The sequence below is a fragment of the Numenius arquata genome, chromosome 7 (assembly GCF_964106895.1).
Source record: "Numenius arquata chromosome 7, bNumArq3.hap1.1, whole genome shotgun sequence".
NCBI classification, from domain to species: domain Eukaryota; kingdom Metazoa; phylum Chordata; class Aves; order Charadriiformes; family Scolopacidae; genus Numenius; species Numenius arquata.
This window is the reverse complement of record NC_133582.1, coordinates 50,699,163-50,719,441: the sequence shown is the minus strand read 5'-3', so window position 1 is coordinate 50,719,441 and position 20,279 is coordinate 50,699,163. Positions and strand designations below refer to the sequence as shown.

General features: G+C 40.5%; 1 protein-coding gene across 1 annotated transcript in view; it reads left to right on the top strand.

The window, feature by feature from the left end:
• The first annotated feature begins 435 nt into the window (after nt 1–435).
• Nucleotides 436–20,279, top strand: part of PLCL2 (phospholipase C like 2) — a 103,094-nt gene continuing 83,250 nt past the window's right edge. Inside the window, exons 1-2 of the mRNA XM_074150158.1 lie at nt 436–738; nt 1,472–2,090. Of these exons, the coding sequence (XP_074006259.1) occupies nt 1,764–2,090 (327 nt within the window). The 5' untranslated portion in view covers nt 436–738; nt 1,472–1,763. The remainder of the gene's footprint in view (nt 739–1,471; nt 2,091–20,279) is intronic.

Sequence of the window (20,279 nt, the reverse complement as noted above, 5' to 3'; positions counted from 1 at the left end):
GGGAACGACCGTTGGGCCGCCGCCCCCCCCCCGCCCTTCCCGCGTGCCCTGCCCGGCCGGTGCAGCCTCCTTTGATGGGCGCGGGCCGACAGAAGCGGGGGGGGGAGGGCTCACGGCGCCCGGGGAGCAGCCGTCTGGCTTCCCCCACTCCGACCCCGGGAGGGGGAAGAAGGAGCCGAGAGCGGAGGATGCGTCCGGGCGCGGGGTTTTTCCGTGCTAGCCCGGAGCCCCTGCGCGGGCAGACAGCGTGTGGAGGAATCCGGCGATAACGCCGGGGCGAGGGACGGGGCCGGCCGCCAGCGGGGCGGGCGGGAGCGGGTCCTGCCCTCCGGCCCAGCGCCCCCGAGCCGCCGGAGGGGGGTGCCGGCGGCGGGGCCGCCCAATCCGCGCCGGGCCGGCCCCTGTGATTGGCAGCAGCGGCGGGCGGGGGAGGGGGGGGGGAGGCCGGTTCGCTCACTCTGCCTTCCCCGGAGAGTTTCCCGGCGGGGGCGGCCGGGGCTGGCTCTCCCCTCGGCGCTGCCGGCATTTCCCCCCTTCGGGGCTGTTGCCGAGCGTTGAGCCGGGGGAGGCGGCAGCGGCAGCAGAGAGCGAGGGAAGCAACCACATGAATCAGTTTCTCTCCGTATCCGGCTCCGGGCAGAGGCGGCGACCGTAGCGGGGAGGAGGGGAGAGGGCGAAAAAAAGCGGCTACTGCAGCGGCGGCAGCAGGGGGGCTTCCCTCGCCACCTTACCGCCGAGGTGGGTAGCGGGGGCGCAGCCTGCGGGAAGGCGGCCGGGTACGGGGCGGAGGCGCGGCGGGCAGCTGGGCGGGAGGGTGGGGAGGGCAGGGGGTGCAGCCGCCCGGGCCGCGGCTGCAGCCGCCGTGAGGCGGCTGGATGTCGGGCAGCGGAGAGAGGAGAAAAGTTGCCGATGGCGCTTGGGAGGGTGCCCCGCGGGGCGGCGGCGGCGTTGGCCGTGTCCCCCCCCCCGGCTTCTCGCCGGAGAGGGGCTGCGGCGGGTCGTCCCCGCCGTGCGTGGGACGGGCTTTCCCCCGGGCTGGGGCCGGAGGGTTTGGGGGTGTGTGGTGTTCTTGCAAGTTCTCTTTTCGCTCCCGCTTCGCTGCTCTGCGAACTGTGGGTTTGGCTGTAGGGGCGAAAATACCGCCATATCGACGCCTCGCGTGTTTTCCTGCTTTCAGCAGCCCGCCCGGCGCAGTTCCTCCAGCCCACCTCGGACCTTTCTCCCCTCCCCACCCCAACCCTCTCCCCCCGCGGCGGGGCCGCGCTCCCCTGCCCGCTGCTCCCTTCGCGCCCGGCGCGGCCCCGCACCCGCCGGGTCGCGCGTGTGGCCGGCACGGTGCCTCCCCTCCCACGCGCGTGTGTGTGTGTGTGTGTGTGTGTGAAGGGGAGCGCGCTGTGGTGTAACGCTCCCCCGCCCGCCGCCGCCTCGTGTGAGGGCCGGCTGTCACGTTTCGTTTCTTTTCCTTCCCCAGGTGCTGAAGGACTGACTGGTGCTCGCCCCGGCGCCAACTGGCTGAGGCGTTCGTCGTGTCGTGTGTCCCCGTCCCCCCCCCCCTCACCCCCCCGGCTCCCTCCTTCGTCCCCGTCCCTCCCGCCTCCTGAAGCTGCGCGGCCTCGGCTGCCAAATGTGCGGAGGGGAGAGACTTTTGCTCAAAATCCCCCGATCGTAAATATAGAGAAAGCGGAAGAAGAGCCACCGCCGAGCAGCTGCAGGAGGAGGGGAGGGGGGCAGCGATACTGTTTCTGCCGTAGTCAGGGAGGCTGATGGCGGAGTTTGGCAGCGGCGGCGGCAGCGGCGGCGGGGGGCTCCCTTCCTCCCCCGGGCCGGTCCAAGGGAAGGTGGCCTTCAAGGCAGGAGATGGGGAAGGAGGAGGCGGAGGAGGAGGAGGCGGAGGTGGCGGCGGGAGATCCCGCTTTGACAGTGCCGGCAGCCGGGTCTCCAACGGGGACTGTGCCCTGGCGGGAGCCGGCGAGGAGCCGGGATCCGCGCCTCCCGCGAGCCCGGAGAGCAGCGGCAAAGAGAAAGGATTTTCCACCGGTCAACAACGAGACGGCAAACCCGGTATCCCCCGGAGGAGCAGCATAATTAAGGTAAGAGCGCCTGCTCCTCCCCATCGGGGTCTTGGCTGTTTCTCTGTGACAGAGGCAGGGAGATGCGGGCGGTAGATTTGGCTCACACTGCCTTGGCTCTAGATGAAAGCATAGGCGGCTTTTTTCTTCCCCCCCCCCCCCCCCCCCCCCGTGGTGAGGAGACTTGATTTTTCCTTTGTCAGAAGTGGACAACAGTGAGAGGATGGCTTTGTACACATCCACGCTTGGGTGTTGGGGGGGGTGGTGGTGTTGGCGTCATGTTTTGAGGTTTATTAAAACAGAAGGCTCCAACTCCTGTTGGAGAAGGCGAGAGAAAAACTAGCTGGCTTGTAAAAAGACAACATGGGCACCAGCCTGGCTGGGAAAGACATGGATTGCACAGCATCCGTGTTATTTGGGATGCACCTGTGCAGAGCAATTTTGTGGCTCCATTGGCGCGTGTGTGTGACAGGCACACAGCAGGTGATGGGAGATTCGGGATCTCATTGGGCTGGGGGTGGGAGAAGGTAGAACAGGGAGCATTCTTCTTGTTGAAAGTGACAGCTCGTTTAGCAGTAGGCTGTGTTGCATTTCACCTATAGAAACATTTGTTTAGCCTTAACTCTGCATATTCTGAATGCTAATGTTTCAGCTTGAAAAGTAGGGGCAGCATAAAGAATAGAGATAGAATATGGATTAGGGGAAAAAGAAATTGGAGGGTTTATTTTTATACAATTATTTATACAAACACAGTTAATCTCTTTTCTTAAATCCATGGTTCCCAAGAGATGACACTTTGTCTTGGGTTAGCTTTCTAAGTCCAGTGAAAAGGTTGGTGGAACATAGAGAAATTACTCCATTGGTGTAACGGCTGTACTATCCGTAAAATGAAGCACAACTTCAGGTACTTAAGAACTGAGTTTAGTCAATATCAGCTAGATTTGTTGTCTTCTTAGATATTTATATCCCTCCAAAATCAGCATATGGAGTACTGTTGGCTGGTTGGTAGAAAAACATGGGTGGAAATTGGAGACGAGTAGCGTGTCTCAAGTTGTGTTATCGTCTCCTGGACCTTGCTGTAAAAATCAAGGGGAGAGCAAGGGCAGTCAGCAGTGAAACACATTTGACAGCCCGCACCCACCCTTCCTGTTCAAGCAGTGATGCTGGGCGTGTACGTTTGTGTTTGTGTTAAAGAACTTACGACAATAGACAAGGGGCAGCTGAGCTTGGTGTTGGAATAACTTAATTTTTACCGGATTTACCAGTGATTTTTTTTCAGCTCTGATATTCCCTAACACTGTTTTGTTTCTTCTGTGGTAGCCCAAGGAAGATGCTAGCGTTGTTTGCTGTGTGTATCATACCATCATGCTATTTTGTAGTGTACGATTTGATTATAAGGCAAACTTCTGCCTCTCTGGGGACCAAACAAGGATACAATACCTAGGGATATGATATATTAAGACCAAGAAGCATGAGATAAGGAAATATGTCTTGGATTATATTTCATGAATACCTAAGTCAAGGTTCTTGGTTTCTACAGAAATGATAGCACTTTGGAATATAAAATTATTCAACTTTCTGGTATTATTATTGATGAACACCATTTTGAACATGTGAACAGTAATCTGTTCAGCTGCCAAGAACTGATTACTACAACTTTATGTTATCATTTGAGTAATTTATGACATGAGTGGAAAAATCTGACAACACTACATTTAAAGTTATGTGGTCCATATTTATTTTAGATATGACTGCTTTAGTACTTCTGGGAAAAATCACATGTCTTCATAAATACTGAATATTATTCTGCCTGCTTAGTTCAGCAGTTCGTAGGTAGTTTGACTGAGGTTGTGTAGGTGCCTGGTTTTCGGTATGAAACCTTTTGGAAAATCTGGCATGAGTAGTAAACCTTAAGATGCTTCTTGTTTGCTCTTGCAGAGCAAGTCTGTAAAACAGGGTGGAAAAAGTAAAATGTAGTCTATTTTTGGAAAATGTTCCTGGAGTTTTTGTAACTTACATCAGTGATGTAAAACTGCACTTAAAGAATATATGGAGTAACCTCAGGAAATAGATCTGTGCCATACAGATGCAGATTTCATACCTTCATGAAAAACACGACAGTGTTAGTTGGTCTCTAAAATGCACGTTTATGGAATAGGTAATACTTTTAATGTCTTGCCTGCCAATTACTGTGTAGGTTTTTGAGTCACAAACAGAAAATTGATGTTTGATTAATAGTTCCAGTTGAGATGAAATTCTTTTGAACCGCATGTTTGTGCATGAAAATCAGACACACAGAAATGTATTTTATTTTGGTTTTAGTCTGTGCTTCCATTGGTTGTCTTTTCATAACTCTTATCAGAGCAGTGGCTGCCTTTTATTCCTTTCCTTTCTTACATGCAGTCTCTGTTCTTTCTCTTTTTTCACTGGTCCCATATTTTTTTCTTCCTATTTTCATTTGTTTTGTGCACCTGCATCATTTTGGCCTTTTCTTTCTTGTTTGGTACAAGAGGATATACTCTTTGAGGTTGAAGTGTCATCTAGGATGATGGCAGGTGGTAGGGCCAATATTACTGGAAAAACGAATACAGTCTTCATACCATGGTAGTTTACTTGGCCTTTCACTCTTGTATAGAAAGTGTTACAGATTGTACCCTTCATTTGTAGCAGTTTTTATGGAATAGCCTATTCCATTGCTTACCTTTGCTGAACCAGGCTTGAGGGCTCAGGACTGCATATCTGTTTTTATAGAGACTTTTCCACTTTCTATTTCTTTCTCTCCATATTGATGAGATTCTGATTTTTTCAGAGGTGATAGTGATGACACATCATGCATAAATGGGATTTAGGCTCTTCAGATACAAATAAGTGGTACATAAATTTGTTCACAAATCAGGTATGTAGTGGGTTTTTTGGTCACTACTTTAGTTTTCCATAATATTTTCCGTAGTACAACTAGCTGTGGTTTCCTATAATGCAATTTCCTACAACAGTTCCTATAATATTCTGTAAAATTAATTTACAGTGAGTCCGTCTTGCAGTTCAAAGTGGATTTAAGCATCCACTGAATTTCACTGAATTTTTTAGAGTTGGAAGGGACCATAAAGATCATCTAGTCCAACTCCCCTGCCGAAGCAGGATTGCCCAGAGCATGTCAGAGAATCCTGTGGACTTCTCTTAGCTGCTCTGACAGTTGACAGTGGGCTTGCTTTGTTTTTGTGTGAGGTTCCTCTGCATCTTTCTTAAAGAGACTTTGAGGTGGTAGGACCTTGAGAATCTCTAAGGCAGCAAATGACTTGTGGTGTATATTTTTCCTCAGACCTGCTTGCTTCCAGGGGTTTCCAGTAACAATAAATGCTTACAGAACCTCATAGTTTGTCAAAACTGTAGACCTAGACAGAAAGAGATCCAGTGGGAAAAATATGTCTGTATTAGGAGAGGTGTTACAGTAATAAAATGAGAAGAGATACACTTAAGAGAGACTGCAGTTATTTAGGAAGACAACAAAGGGAAATAAATGGAGAAAGGTGGTTTTACATTCTGTGAGCAGGACTGTTCTTATCAACATGTGTCTGGAAGCGAAGTCCAGGGTTTTTTTTTTTGCATATAGTAATTCTGATCTCAGTGTCAATAAATTTCCTGGCCAATAACTTAAACAAATTTGTATCTCCCTTTTTTATTCTGGGTGTAAAGTCATGCACTTGCTGAGCATTGGCAACTCCTAAATTCCAAAGTCTGTGAGAAGGGAGGAACCAAATTTAGCAGGTAGATATTCCAGGGTATAATTTTCAGCAGAGTTTTGCTTTTGAAACTAAACATTCTTATGTCTCTGTCTTTCTGTGACTGGGGAGTTCTACAGCATATGCATCAAGATCTTTTTTCTTATTAGAATGCCAGCACATGTTATTATCTCATTCAATCTTCTATGATCTCTAGTTCGTACTGTTTGTGTCAGGTGTGCAAAATATGAAATATAGAGAATGTTATGTAGTATTTTCTATGACTCTGATTGTTTTAAAGGCTTTATTAAAGCCTTTCGCGTTCTCGGTAAACTCTAAAGTAGTATTTTCAGTAGGTCTAGGTTCTCTGCAGTCCTAAATTACCTTAGCCACAATCACGTTAGCAAGTCTTCGTGGAGAACCAGGAATAGATCATACACCATCAAGTTCCATCTAAAAGGATATAAAGGAGTTAGGTTGCTGGAATCAATTTGAAGTATATGAAGTTACCTGATTTTTAGTCAAATTTCATATTGTGAAAGAAGTCTGTGTAGTGACGCTGTTGAGATATATGCATTTATGCCCAAGTAACTTTTCAATGTGCTGGGCATTTTCAAGTAAACTTGATGGAGCTGTCACGGGCTCAAAAGTGCTAAGGCTCCCGAACTTCAAAGAAAACAGCCACGTAGAGGAAAGAAGGAGAAAACTAGCATGTACTTTCTTTCTCCGCTCCCCTTCCCCTTGGAAACAAAAAGGCTACAGTATAAGCAGAGTTCTTCCTAGTCCAGAAGATCCGTCTGGAAGAAAAACACGAATGTCCCAACAATAGAAGATACTTTGCTCAGAGCATACGTGTTAATTGACACCACAAAAAAGCATATATTTAGGAAACAAGTCTGTGATAGTTGTGCTACTCCTAGACTTACCTGGTGCAGGCTTTCAACTAGACAATCGAAGTGCAGGGTTTTCTGAGGAGCTGTTTCTGCTTTTGTTTTGTTTGTTTGTTTCTTAGTTTCTTCTTGTTGATTTATTCTAGATCTATCTCATCTCTTTGGATTGTCAGGTAGTATGAGAGATCTGAATGGCTAGCTGCAGCTCCATAAATCCTGGAGCTTTCTTTTAGAGGATGCTTTTTCTTTGATTTGCTGGACTCTCCGCTAGAGTATAGGAGGTTACCAGCACCTATCAGTATTTGTATTTCTCCTTCTTCATCCTGTACTACTTATTTGGTACTGGCTTCCTAATTTAAAAAAATACAATATATATTTTAAAACAATAACTTAACACCATATAGTAGCTCTCCCTAAATCATGTTTTCTGTCATATAAAAGCTGTATACCTTAGGCGTTTCCATGCAGTATGTATACATTAGACATGCTTATTAGACATTTTACTACTTGTTAACAGTGGCACTGGACTGGGATATGTGTTATATCACAGCCACTGAGTAAGTTATGAATTGCATTTGGTATATATTTTTATTTGCATTAGTACTTTCAGTAATTAAAATTTTATTTGGATGTATTTAATACTACTTAATCTGTTTGTAAAAACAGATAAGCAACAATATTCACTTTACCCAAGTTCAGCATGTAATTTAGTTAGTTTACTTGCTGTAGCCCATGAAGAGAAAGTATTTTTTCCAAAAGATGACTTGAAGCGCAAGCTTAATTCAGATGAATTTAGCTTCTCTGACTTCTCTTCTGGAAGAGCTTACCTGTCTATTTCTGTTGACTAAGTAGAGACCTTGGCTAGTGTGAATAATAGCAACTCCTTCCCCTCCTTCACCCCCAAATCCTCAGAATATCCCCAAAACAAGTTCAGTCTATTCATTGGTGAAAAATACAATTAGTGGAATTTAAAAATAATGATGAATGCCTGATAAGGTTTTTTTTATGCCTATTATCAGGCTTGATCGAAGATATGACTATTAGTTTAGACTTTTTTTTAAAGTACGAATTAGAGCAGTAGACTCCTGCCTGTGGCTCACACTATATACATTGTTCCCATGATTTGATTTGGTTCATGGAACATTGAAAAACATAAACTGAGACTGACAGGACAAGTTAATAGCATTGTTTCTCAGTCTTTGCTAATCCATGGGTGATAATGATGTAGGTTTTTGTATTATTCTTAGTGACTCTATTAAAAAAACCCTCCTAAATAAAACTTACCAATTGTCTATCATGAAGGACCAAATTAACTTTAAAAATGTATTATAATACCAGTATATTGATTCTAAAATATTTATCTTTGCACACAACTTTGGGATTTTGTTCAAAATTCAGAAATCTAAATATAAAGAGACTAGCAGGTAGATTTTGGGGAAGGAAGGTATATAATAATTTACATTTAACATACACAGAGAAGAGGGAAATATGATAAAAAGCAGCAGCATATGTGCATTGAAGACTGTTTAAAAATAGGGCTGGAAGAGACCTCAAGAGGTCAGTCTACTCTGCTCCACTGCTCTGTTACAGAATCAGCTGTTAATAAATGTCAGTATGATGCTCTTTGTCTTTTAATCACCTTTTGTTTATGATCCTACCACGCAGAACTGCTGGTTGATTATTCCTGTTTGTATATGGGCAAAAGCAATCATCTGTAGAGAGTTTAAAGGCTTGTACTTGTCCTACTGACTGCGTTCTAATCTTCCAGGTCATATCTTCAATTTGCCAGATTCTTTCTGATTTTAACTTAACACTAACAAGCGTGCAACTCTTCCATCTTCAGGTGAACAGCCAAATTTAGCTATGGTCTCATTTCCATAATACATGTTTTTTTTTTTTTTCATTAAATTATTGTAGTTAATGGGTTTTAAATTTAAGTTCAAATTCTATATTCCATGGTTAAACTAAAAAACAGTTGTTTTTACTGCCTATAAACTGGGCAATATGATGTTGTAGAATCTAGTTTAGAAATGTAATTTATGAGAAAATGTCTTTCCTTCTAAATATATTAAAACAATGGACAGTAATTTCAAATTTATAATATACTTACTAGATTGCAGTGTTGGCATAAAAAAAAAAGCTGCTTTGAAAGGGGCTGGTTTGTTTGTCTTTAAGGAGAGTAGGTAGCGTTACCTTTCCCTGTTCCACAGTTGTGTTTAGAAAGACTATCATTACAGTTGATTTTCACATCTGGAATGCCTTTTAAACACGGGATACTACCATCACTATACTTACTTCTCCCTGTTGTAAGAGATTATGTATGGAATGATCATTTGGAAGGATATGTTGTCCATCTTGGGGGTTGGACTAGATGATCTCCGAAGGTCCCTTCCAACCCCTACCATTCTGTGATTCTCTGTGATTCTGTGATCTTGACTGCGGCACATCTCTTAATTTCTACTTAACTACTTAATTTTCAAGAACTGTCAGTATAGACCCATCTGTCCCTTGCGTCTGAAGAGGAGCATGCCTGAGTTCACCCACCTCTTCCCTCCTAGACCTTGACCTCGCAAAACGTCACTGTTCAAGACAGTGAAGAGTCCAATAGGGTATGTGACTGGGAATCAGCAGTACTGAGGATCACGGCGTTAACCGGTGCAGCCTTGGGAAAGTTAAATAGATGTGATTCAGTTCTGCCTCTCCTGGGATTCCTTTTAATGTCATTTGACCCTTTGGAATAAGCAATAAAATATTCCGGAGTACTTCAGATTGCATACTGTGTTCAGGGATCTTTTCAGATACAGGTCGTCTTCTGGAAATTGCAGTGCATAGTTCACCAGCGCAGGCAGACAGGAAGTGCCGTTACACACACAAACAAACCAACCAACCAGCCCCTTTTCAGAGTAGCAGCTGAGACTTCCATAAAATGGAAAAAATAAGATACAAGATACTAAGCCAGATTTCCAAATTGACTGTTAAAATATTTACTCTAATAAAAGAAACTTATGTGTAGGTTTTATTTTGATATGAGAAATATGTACTTTACAAATATATAGCAGATAATTGCCATTATGCATATTAGTATCATGAATGTCCTAATAACTTTGCTAGAATTGCTGAAAATGGTTTGATATTTCCTCTAAAATTATGAGATAATCAGTATTGCAGAAGAAAAAGAATTGCTGCCGTTTTGTTAGGAAGCATGCAGAATTTTCAAGTTCTTCTTATGGTTAAGCTTCTGTGATTATAACTTCTTTTTCTTTCTCTATTTTCTTTTCCTTTTTTTTTTTTTTTTCTTTTTGGTCCTTTTTTTCTTACAAGCATTATTATTTTGCCTTCACTAAAAAAGGCAGAGCATTATAAGGTTCTGTGTGTCCTTTGATGTGTTGGCATCCATGTATGTGAACATATCCCCATCCTTTACTGCCCTTTTTTGCGCAGGATAGGAAAGGATGAATGATTGTGAAATTCTGCAGCAGCAAACCAGTCTGCATAGTTTTTGTTTCATGAAGCACCTCTTATGATGGAAAATCCTGGATGCTTTACATATTTCATTGCCTATTCCTGATAACAAAAGTGCTTGACATTTTCTGTCAATGGTTTACTCTAACCACAGTCCTTACAATAAAGTGGAAATGACTATTTATGTAAGTAAAAAAATAATACTTAATTTCATTGCTTAATTCTTTATATTATTATTTTAGTGTAATTTGGACTAAAAGGAGAGGAATTCAGCTCGCTGTCAAAGCTTTTGATGAGATTGTTCCTACAAGTTATTGTTGGTGCTTTTAGGATAGGCAGCTGTTTGCTGAGTTTAGGTAATTCCTCTAAACAGTACAGGAACAATTTGGGGGGAAAAAAAAAAAAGGCAACAGAGCAACCTTAATTATATATGCTCTACCATGCTTTTTCCTTTAGTAAATTAACAGAATGAATATGTTTCATGTATATATTGTAGAAGAAGTTAATTTCTGAGTTGCTGAAATAATAACTTATGTTCATCGCCATATTTATATATTTACAATACATACATTTTTGCTACAAAGGCAGGAGAAACTCAGTTGCAACTAAATTGCTTCAGAAAATATCTTGAATCAACTGAAACGTTTTTTTACCATTCACAGATTTTTTTAGATATGCTGATAGCACATCGTTGCAAAAAGCATGTCCAGTCTGAATCCTAGAGTTAAAGACTAATATTTATGTGAAATGAAGGAATGTATTTAGTCATGGCACGTTACTACCACATAGTGGAGAAAGCTAGAGCAAACATAAATAGTTTGACTTTGGATAGTGTTATGTTTTTCTTGGTTTTGAAGAACCCCCAGAAACATTTTATGGCTCCATTTGTGAAACTCCAGCTCTCCTTTATATTCTCTTTGTTCTCAGTTGTAGTAGTTGCAGTGATGCATCTCGCAACCATTGTTTGAAGTTGATGCTTTTCAACTTTATTTGTTCCTTATTTGTCCTTAAATAATGCATACCATATGCGTTGGTACACGCGTGCTTGGTCCTTCTCCAGTGAATGGCCAGCTTGGTCTGGAGTCTGCTCAGAGAGTGATAGTGTAGTGGGAAGGCAGCCAGTGCTTTCAGTCGCGAATGTTATCTTTTGATACTTTGTAGATATAGAAGTAAGGCTGCTGAAGAATTCATAACATCAGTCCTTTACTATCCTACTTGGCCTGGTGCCGGCTTGTGTCACCTTGTCTATTGTGTCACCCTGTCTGTTTGTTCTTCCCCTCTTTTGGTCTTTCCCCATCCTTTATACAGCTTGTCTTTTCTGCTCCAGCAGCAGAGAGACCACAGACTGGCCATACTCTGCTTTTCTTCTTCAATGGCTAGTGGAGATCCTTCTATTCCTATCAAAGTGTGTGCAGCACTGGAATAGTTAATGTCTGCTTGTGAACCCCCAAGAAAAAGAACAGAAAGAGAGTACAGGTTCCAGTGCAAAGCTGTTGACCTTCACAGTGGGTTTAAGTCCTATGGGGTTTGAGGCTTGAACCTATAGTGAAGGCTAACTGCAGAGCTTAGGGTAGATGCATCTATTTGCCCCAGTCTTCAGAAGTTGCCAGCCCTTGTGAATTCAAGAAAGGCTGCCCTGGATCGTACCAGAAATCCATTTGGCTCATTAGGTTGCCTCCAACAGCCACTGCTATGAGATAGAAGAATAGGAAAAGCCTCCTTTCATGACATCTGCTCCTGGCCTTAAGTGATTTGGAGCCAAGACATCTTTGTGTTTAGTAATCCTTATGGGTTTTTTCCCCATTAATTGTCAAAGGCCAGTTTGGCTTTTGTAAGCTTTCCACCACTGTAAAGTCCTGTGGCAGTTTCTTAACCGTGGGTTACGTGAAGAAGTCCTTTCCTGCCTGGTTTTACCTGGCAGCAGCTTGTTTACCTGATAACCCCTGGTTCTTGTCTTGAAACAGATAACAAACAGTTGTTTTGTACTCACTTTCTCTATTCCACAAATGAGTCAAAGCAAGTGTCACAAACACCTTTCATGTCATCTTTTTTTTTTTTTTCCAGGCTCAAGAATCTTAATGTATTTAGTTGTTCTACCTATTAAAGCTTTTCTGTGCTTTTTTCATTCTGGTGCCTTTTAATGTCTTTTTTCCTTACGTTTTATTAGTTTTTTGTGGTGCATGACTGAAGTGGTATTCCAAATGTGTGTCAGACAAATGTGTAAATCCACTAGGACATAATGAAGGTTTAGCAATATTGTGGTACTAAGTTGGTCTGTAATCTGTTTATTTTTTTATGTTGTCGTCATCTTTAAAGATTTAAATGGTATCACTGTCACTAATTGGCAATGGGGGAGTGCTGTTAAAACCTCTTACTAAATATTTAAAACCTTCTCTTTGAAGAACTGTGTAAGAACGGCTGTGCTGGTGATGGTGCGTGTGGTGGGAGTGACTGGCATTAACATCTTTGTAAGAGACTGAAGTTCTGTTAGAAATCTTTTAACATGTTATAAAGTCTTTTTACGGTGCTGGCGACACAAAACACTGCTGATTAGCACACCTAGCTTTTAGTTATGGTCAAGTACATTTGTTTGCATAGTAACAGAAAAAAATAGCATGGGCACTGCATAAAGCTGAAAAATATAGTAGTTATAAAAGTGCTTTCATTTTATAATAAGCTGTTAAGTATGAAAGAGAAAGGACCTTTTTTGTATAAATGCAGTCCGATAGTATTTTGGATGTCCTAGATTTTTGAATTTTAGGAATCTTGCCCAACACTCATGCTAATGGATTATTTTAGTCAATCTTTTATTTTAATTTGCTTTTATAATGCGTGAGGCTCTTCAGGTCACCTGTGTCAGAGTCCAGAAGAGCCAAGAAGGCATTTCTAGTCTTTAGGAAACTCAGAGAAAGTCTAGTAATGAGATCAGACAGCTTCCTGAAAATAGAAAAGCATCTAATATTTCACCTCGGAGAAGAATTCGCTTGAGGATTAAAAAGGTTATTAAATGGTTACAGCAAGCAATGAAGGATAAAAATGACTAGAAGGTTTTAGGTCCCACAAGATTGGTGCAACAATATTATCTTGGAAGGAAATCCCAACACTTTGTCACTTGAGCTGTTGAAAATAGAAGTGATGTGAGATGTCTGTTAGGATGCTCTCTTGAGTTTTTCTTAGAGTTATCTCCTTTTTTCCCCCGCCTTGTTTTCTTTTTTTTTGTCTTTCTCCTTTGAGGAGGGAAATTGCTTTTTTTTCTTTTTCTCTTCTTCGGACTTTCTGGCTACTGAGGAGGGGAGTAATCCCTATTAGCCTGTTTCTTCTCAATCAGGCTGCTGTACTGAGACAGGAGAAAAAACCTTTGCTATTCCTGAATTTCTGAGGGTTTCTGAATCCTCATGCTTTTATGTGTCCGCTTTGCGACAAAGTCCAGTGCCTGACTCATAATTTCTGAGCATTGCTGTGAGTGTTATCTTTATGTAATTCTTAAGTTTCAAAGCTTCAAATAAGTCTACTGCTTGTTTTAAACTCTCTGATTATGTGTTATTTTTCTTCTGTTTGAAAGCGATACACGCTCCGTTGGAGTAACAGGAATAGAACATGACATGGATTTACATTCTTTTACATATAGATATTAGTATTTCTGTCCATAAATATTGAATTTAACCACTCAAAATAGTATATAAGGAATTCCTGCCTTGCCAGGAGAAAATTTACCTTTTTTTGTCCTGGTAATTGTTGATGCATTTTTCTATTAACTAGAAATCATAGCTCAAATACATGCTTTCAGCATGGTCAGCTACAACAAATACATTTTTTTTTTTTTCTTCCACATCTAATCCCAAAGTCAACTCTGTCCCTAGTGGATATATAAAATTTACTATAGTCATATGGGAGAGGGGGAGGTGGGTGGGATAAAAAAAAGCCTTGCGATTAAAGCCTTGGCCTCTAAAAATTGATTTGCAAGATTAACCACTTGCCACACACCTAAGAATCTTGAATTAATTCTATTAAAAAAAAATTAGATTCTAGTGGTTCGATTTGTAGTACAGTCTGCAAACAATCCCTGCATGTATTGGAAATATTCTGAAGTGAATAATTAATTATTGAATTTATTTCAGGTCTTTCACACTTTTTGTGGTGAATTTAGTAAAAATACATTATGGAATACCATTAATTAAATGCACCTTTTGCTGAGAAAACATACCGCCTTGTGATTTAACATGGTGCCTAATTGTTCACCACAAAATAGGTTTTATATAATTTGGTAGATGCTTAGAGTACTTTATTAAATGATACTTGTGGCTGACATGATGGAGAACAAAGAATTTTCTGTTGTGTTCTGTTAAAATACAGTGTAGTCGTTAAATATTTAAAAAGTTTTTGTGGAAAAAAAATACAAGTGAAATTAATATATAAAACAGAAATGCAGAGCAACATTGTTTTTTTCTGTTTGATTCAGAACCTACCCCTACCTGCCATGTCACTAAATTTTGCAAGAGTCAAAATTAGTTATAGTGAAAGCTACTCCTTAATTTTATTTTTGATTAGTATTTAAAATATTTATAATAAAATTCTGTATTCTAGAAATGCATACTTCATAACCCTTCCTTATTTTGAATGTCTGATCTGCACCACTTAAAATGGTTGACAGGAATAAGTCATGGGCTTCTACTGCAAATTTCTGTTTGCTTCTTTGATCATAAGCCAGGTGGGCTCTGGTGTTTGTTTACTTCTTTATTCCAGGATTTTTCAAAAATACAATACAGAGTGAAGTCTTGGTCCATTGATTTAAAAATCTTATATAATTGTTAACAATGCAGTTGTATGAACCTTCCTCTTTACTTGTCTAGAAGACATCACTAACAAACTTATGGAGGTCCTTGCAGGACAATGTAGACAGCATTGGTCTCGCACTTATCATCTGATTATGCAGTTTAAAGCCCTTCATAACTGTCCCTATCCTTGAATTCTGATTGTATTCAGGATAAAACCAATACTGTTGAATATTCCTGTCCGTGAACTTGACTTGAAGTAAGTCCTCATGAAAAGCAGGCTCATAGCATACTAGTAATTCCTTCAGCCTTGTCCTTGAACTTTTTGAGACTCCCCAGCTGAGTTTTCTTCCCTTGTTGATCCCCTAGTTGCTTGAGACAGTGTGTACTCTTGCTTGCTTTGGTTGTCCTGTTCTTTGGTTTAACTGTAATGAAACCCTTTGAGATAAAGCGTATGAGGTACATATTTTGCTTTCCTGTGTGTTTACCTACAGTACTGTCTAACCTTAACATTCAAAAATCACAAGTCAAATCCTCAAACTCTGATTTTCTTTAAAAATCATGACACGAAAATTAATATATTGGTTTCCTTTCAGTGGTCCCTTGACTTAAGCCATTCTGAATGTGCTCTATATTTTCCAATTCTTGTCACAGGAGTGTGTAAATACAAAAAAAGATTTGAGTTAATGTAGAGATTCTGAGATACAAGTATCCATAAGGACTTTAAGAAAACACCAATTATTATAAGGTTTGCCATAGTATTTGGAAGACCATTTGATTGTTATACAGAGAGCTATTATGTCAGGCAAATAACAGTAGATAACAGAATATAATACTAATAAACCGTTTTGCTTTTTATCAATTTACATAGTTGGTCTTATTCTTTTATTTCTTTAATTTTTTTTATTAGGAATCTTTGCAAGGTGCTAATATGTATTTTAAGTAGTTTCAAACTCTTAGCAAAGATTTCATGAGTTTTGTAGTTAATTGTCTAATGTTTAGTTATGTTTGAAAGAATGTTAACTGTTGTTTAAATGGATCCTATACTTAAACTCGTTGTTTCAGCAATTTGAGAGCAATTACCGTTTATTTCTGAATTATGTTAGAATAGAGGCCCTGCAAGCTTTATCCACATACTGTGGTGATAACAAGAATCAGATGCTCACAAACTTCTGGTTAGCTGACTACTTAGAAAATTTCTCTAGAGGAAAAGAAATTAGGATAAACAGTTCTACAAAATTCTCAAAACTTACAACTAGTTACAGAATTCTGAGAACCTAAAGTATACCAGTAAAAAAAAAAAAGGTCTCTTAGTTAAATATTCTTAAAATGCTGTTTTTGACAGGCAAAACTTCAGAAAAAAGAGTGAGGCCACAATTCAAAGCTCTTAATTTGTTATACTAGAAAGGGAAAAAAAAATAGTTCTGTATTAGTTCAGGCCAACAACTTGGCAGGAATTTAAATCTGAGTCCAAGGTTTCTGAAACCAGAGGCTTGGGAATGTCAGCAGGTTTCAGGGCTGGTAATGAAGGGGAATACAGTGATTTCACAGATAGCTGAAATATAAATCATAGTTACAACGTTTAATATGATAACAAACAGAAAGAGGTGTGTGAAGTGTTGGTGTTGCGTATGTTCCTTGTTGCTAAGTAGTAGTGGAGTTTTTGAGAGCCAGTGAAAAAAATAATGGATTTTTGGTTGTGGATCAGGATGAGTTTTATGCCAAGAATAATGTGGCTGAATGAGGCAGATATTTTTTTGAGTCCTTTACCTACAACTTTGGTAGCTCATAAATGGTTTCGGCATGGTGTAGCGTTGCGGAAAGCTACACTTACTAGTACTTTGTGGTGGTGGTGTGTTTTTTTTTTTTTTTCTTTCTGGGATGCCAGTTAATTTCTTGCTGGAAAGTGTCTTGGGAGCTCTTATTGTGAGAGGCAGTTGTTGAGCAGCAGCAAAATCCCTCTGTGACTTGTCAAATCATCTTCTTTCAGCGTTATGGTGTATGAAATTAATGTGAAATTTCTTAACTGTCCTTCTGGAAATACGCTTCTTTTTATGATGGTTCTTAGTTTATAAGATTTCGTTCTTAATACAGGCAGAATAAAATTTTATGTCTAATATATTATTCTTTGTTTCTACCCTGATTTTAATGAAAGTCATGGTCATTGGAGGGAGGAAGCTGCATTTTGTCTCCAATGTTCCAGTGGGAAAACACACGTGACTGCCATTCTTGCACCTGCTGCATTAAGGAAAGGGAGAGAGGCAACACTTTAAAGAAAATAAACCATGTTTGCACTTCTGTCATAAGTTGCACTGCTTAGGAGTAAGAAATGTTCTCATCCAGCTACGTTTATGTAGATGATACAGGAGAATTCTCTTTGCTATGTCTGTGGTCATTCTGCCTGTTACACTGGCTGCAGTTCTGAGAGACAGAAATTATGCTGCTTGAAACTTCCTCATCTCCATCCCTGTTGTTTTTGTAGCTTGCCAAACTCGTTATTTGTTTTAAATAGGCAATGAAAAGCCATTTCTCCTTGCCTCCAGGAAATCTTTGTTTTAATGTAATTTGTTACTGTAAAACATAATAAGAAATGTACTAAGACTGTAGGAGACTGAATCAAAACTGTTACTGAAAAATGAACTTATCTCACTTTTTACATTTTCTTTTGGTGTTCACAATACGTGGTTGGGAGAAGGTGACACCTGCTAGAATTTTATAACCCTGTTTTGTTTACATGTAAGAATTAAAAAGAAAAACTCTGGTTTTAAGCTGTAACTTCAACCATGAATATTAGAAAAATTTCAGTTTATGGGTGTCTTTTCTCCAGTTTTTCCTTCATCAAATTCTTCTGAGATTCCTTACCGAAAGTATTTGCTATGGTCAACTTTTCACAATCTGTTTTCCTCCAGTTATTGCAAAGCTTATTAGGGATGAGAAACCTGTTTGCACTTGTATATCTTACAAGGTCTCAGAAATCAATGTATGGGACAGAATAGTGGTCAAGAAAATGTTTCTTAACAAATACTTTCAAAACAAATCTGGCAGTTTTTCAAATGGAAGGAAATAAGCACTTAGACGCAAAAAGCTGGTTTTTAAGGTAGCATCATATAACTCCTTCACTTTTAATTCCATCCACACATTACCTTTTTTGTTTTGTTGTTGTTTCTGTGGGGACTCTCTTCTGTGGCCTGCCTCTTAAATTTAAGTTCTAGTAGTTGAACTGTGTTGGTAACTAAGAAGAATAAAAATAGTAGTGCCATTTTATATTTCTTTGTGCATAAAATTATTATAGGTGTTTCTTCTTCTTATAGCATGCATGTCCATTCTATATCACTTCATGGCTTATTAAGTTATTGTCATTTTCTTTCAAACTTGTAAGCTTGTTCTATTTAGTTCAATGTGCAAGATTAATTGAATAGACTATTTTTATTTTGGTGGATATAGTATTTTAAGGGGAAGACCAGTTTACCAGGAAGACAAAATACCCTATTTAATATGAGTATCGTTGAATAAAAGTTGTGGTTTTAATGATATTTGTTCCTGATTCATAGGAATGTTTTTGATTCATAGGATTCATTGGAAGAGCCAGATGTGTGAATAAAACAGAATTCTACTTGCATTTAAAATTGTCAATATAAACTTAGAAGCAGAGAGATTCAAAATATTCCTTATTTAATTTGAGACTAATTGAAAATACTACTTAGCCTTCATATTTATTTTGTGGCTTGGAGATGATTAACTACACAGGAAGAGAATGCTGTGTTGCTGTGGTGTTCCTAACGGGCCAATTGGCTTCTGGCCCATAGTGGTAACAGTTTGCTGTTCCAACAGGTTTGTATTGTTAAAAAAAACCACACACCACATACCATTAAGGGAACTGTGTATAGAAAGGGAAAAGGGGAATGTACAGAGTACCGGAGTTGCACATCTCTGGTGCTCTGGTTCTTCCACATCTCATTTTCCTTTACACTGTGATACAGGAAATGGAAAGTAGCTCAAAGCTACCTTATATATTCCTCTTCTCTCAGGGCCGGCCGCAGATGTCGGATCCTTGCCATGAGCGAAAGTAGCTTCATGTTGTTGCAAAGACTCTGTATGTAAATTCCCCAGTAAAATTCAATTCTGTCTAGCCAGTGGCCTGTTGGAGAATAAATGGTGGGTTTGGGAAGCTGTTAAGCTGGTAGTTAGCAGCTGCTCTGTTCCAGTGGCGTACTGTAAAGCAAGCACGGTGGGGCAACAGTCGCCAGCATTTGAAGTGGGTCAGGGACTTAAAATCTGGAATATAAATTTAAACGTGTTTATTCTCAAACGTACATCTCTTAAAGTCTTCTGTTAAGGATGGCCTTTCTGCATCTCACCAATCATCCTGTCTCCAGTGAGAGTGGGCAGGCAGAAGAATGCTTGAACGCAGGCTCTGAGAAGTGTGCAAAGAAGGCAAAGCTGAAGGACATCTAGGCAGGTTATGAGCAACAGAACAAAATAAACCGATGGGCAAGTGCACACTGAATAGATACTACATGGGGACGATGCTGTGCTGTGTCCCTTGGCCTCTTTTTCCTCAGTATGTGAAAGCATCTTGGTCACACCTGGAATCTCAATGTGTGGGGATCTTGTCATATGTGTTGACAGAATTAGTTTATCTGATTTAAGTGTAAGCCACCTTTCACCTATAGCAGAACTCTTCTGCACTAACAGCTTACTCTGACATCGTGAACTTGTGCATTGGTAGTAATTTCCCACTGACAGTCTTTGTTACATTGAGTTTCTGAAACATCTGTCACATCAACATCCTCATTTAAAGTCTGGCATTCCTGTTTCTCCATCTTGTTTGTCTGTGTTGTTTAAATGTCTCTGTTCTGTTTTAGCCTCGTTCACTATTTAAGCACAGTCACTTTCTATCCCGTCTCTTATTTGAGTATACAGTGTTCCTGTGATTCCTCCACAAAGGGTTCATCATCTTAAACTGTGTGCTATTCAATCCTTAACGGCTTTTCTCAGCTATTAAAATTTCAAAGGTCACAGAAAAGTATTGAATTAAATTGCTGACACTGTTCCTTTTTGGTTTAGATGAAGCCTTCTTCCAGTACGTGCTCACTCTGTTTCTTCTAGTTTTGGCAAATCTGCTTGGAATTATTCTTCCCAGAATTAGCCTTTCTAGGGAGATACAGGCTTTATATTCTTCTACTTACTCGCTTTCTCTTCCATTCACCTCTTTTACTCATATAAAAAAGAAAACCCTTCTTAGTTCTGAAAATGATTGGAATGATTTGATGACTTCTGCATGTGAGAGAGAGGAAGATTATTTTCTTCATTCTTGATGCCTTTTTCTCTTTTCAAGGAGTTCAAGCTGGCCTTTTGTTAACAGAA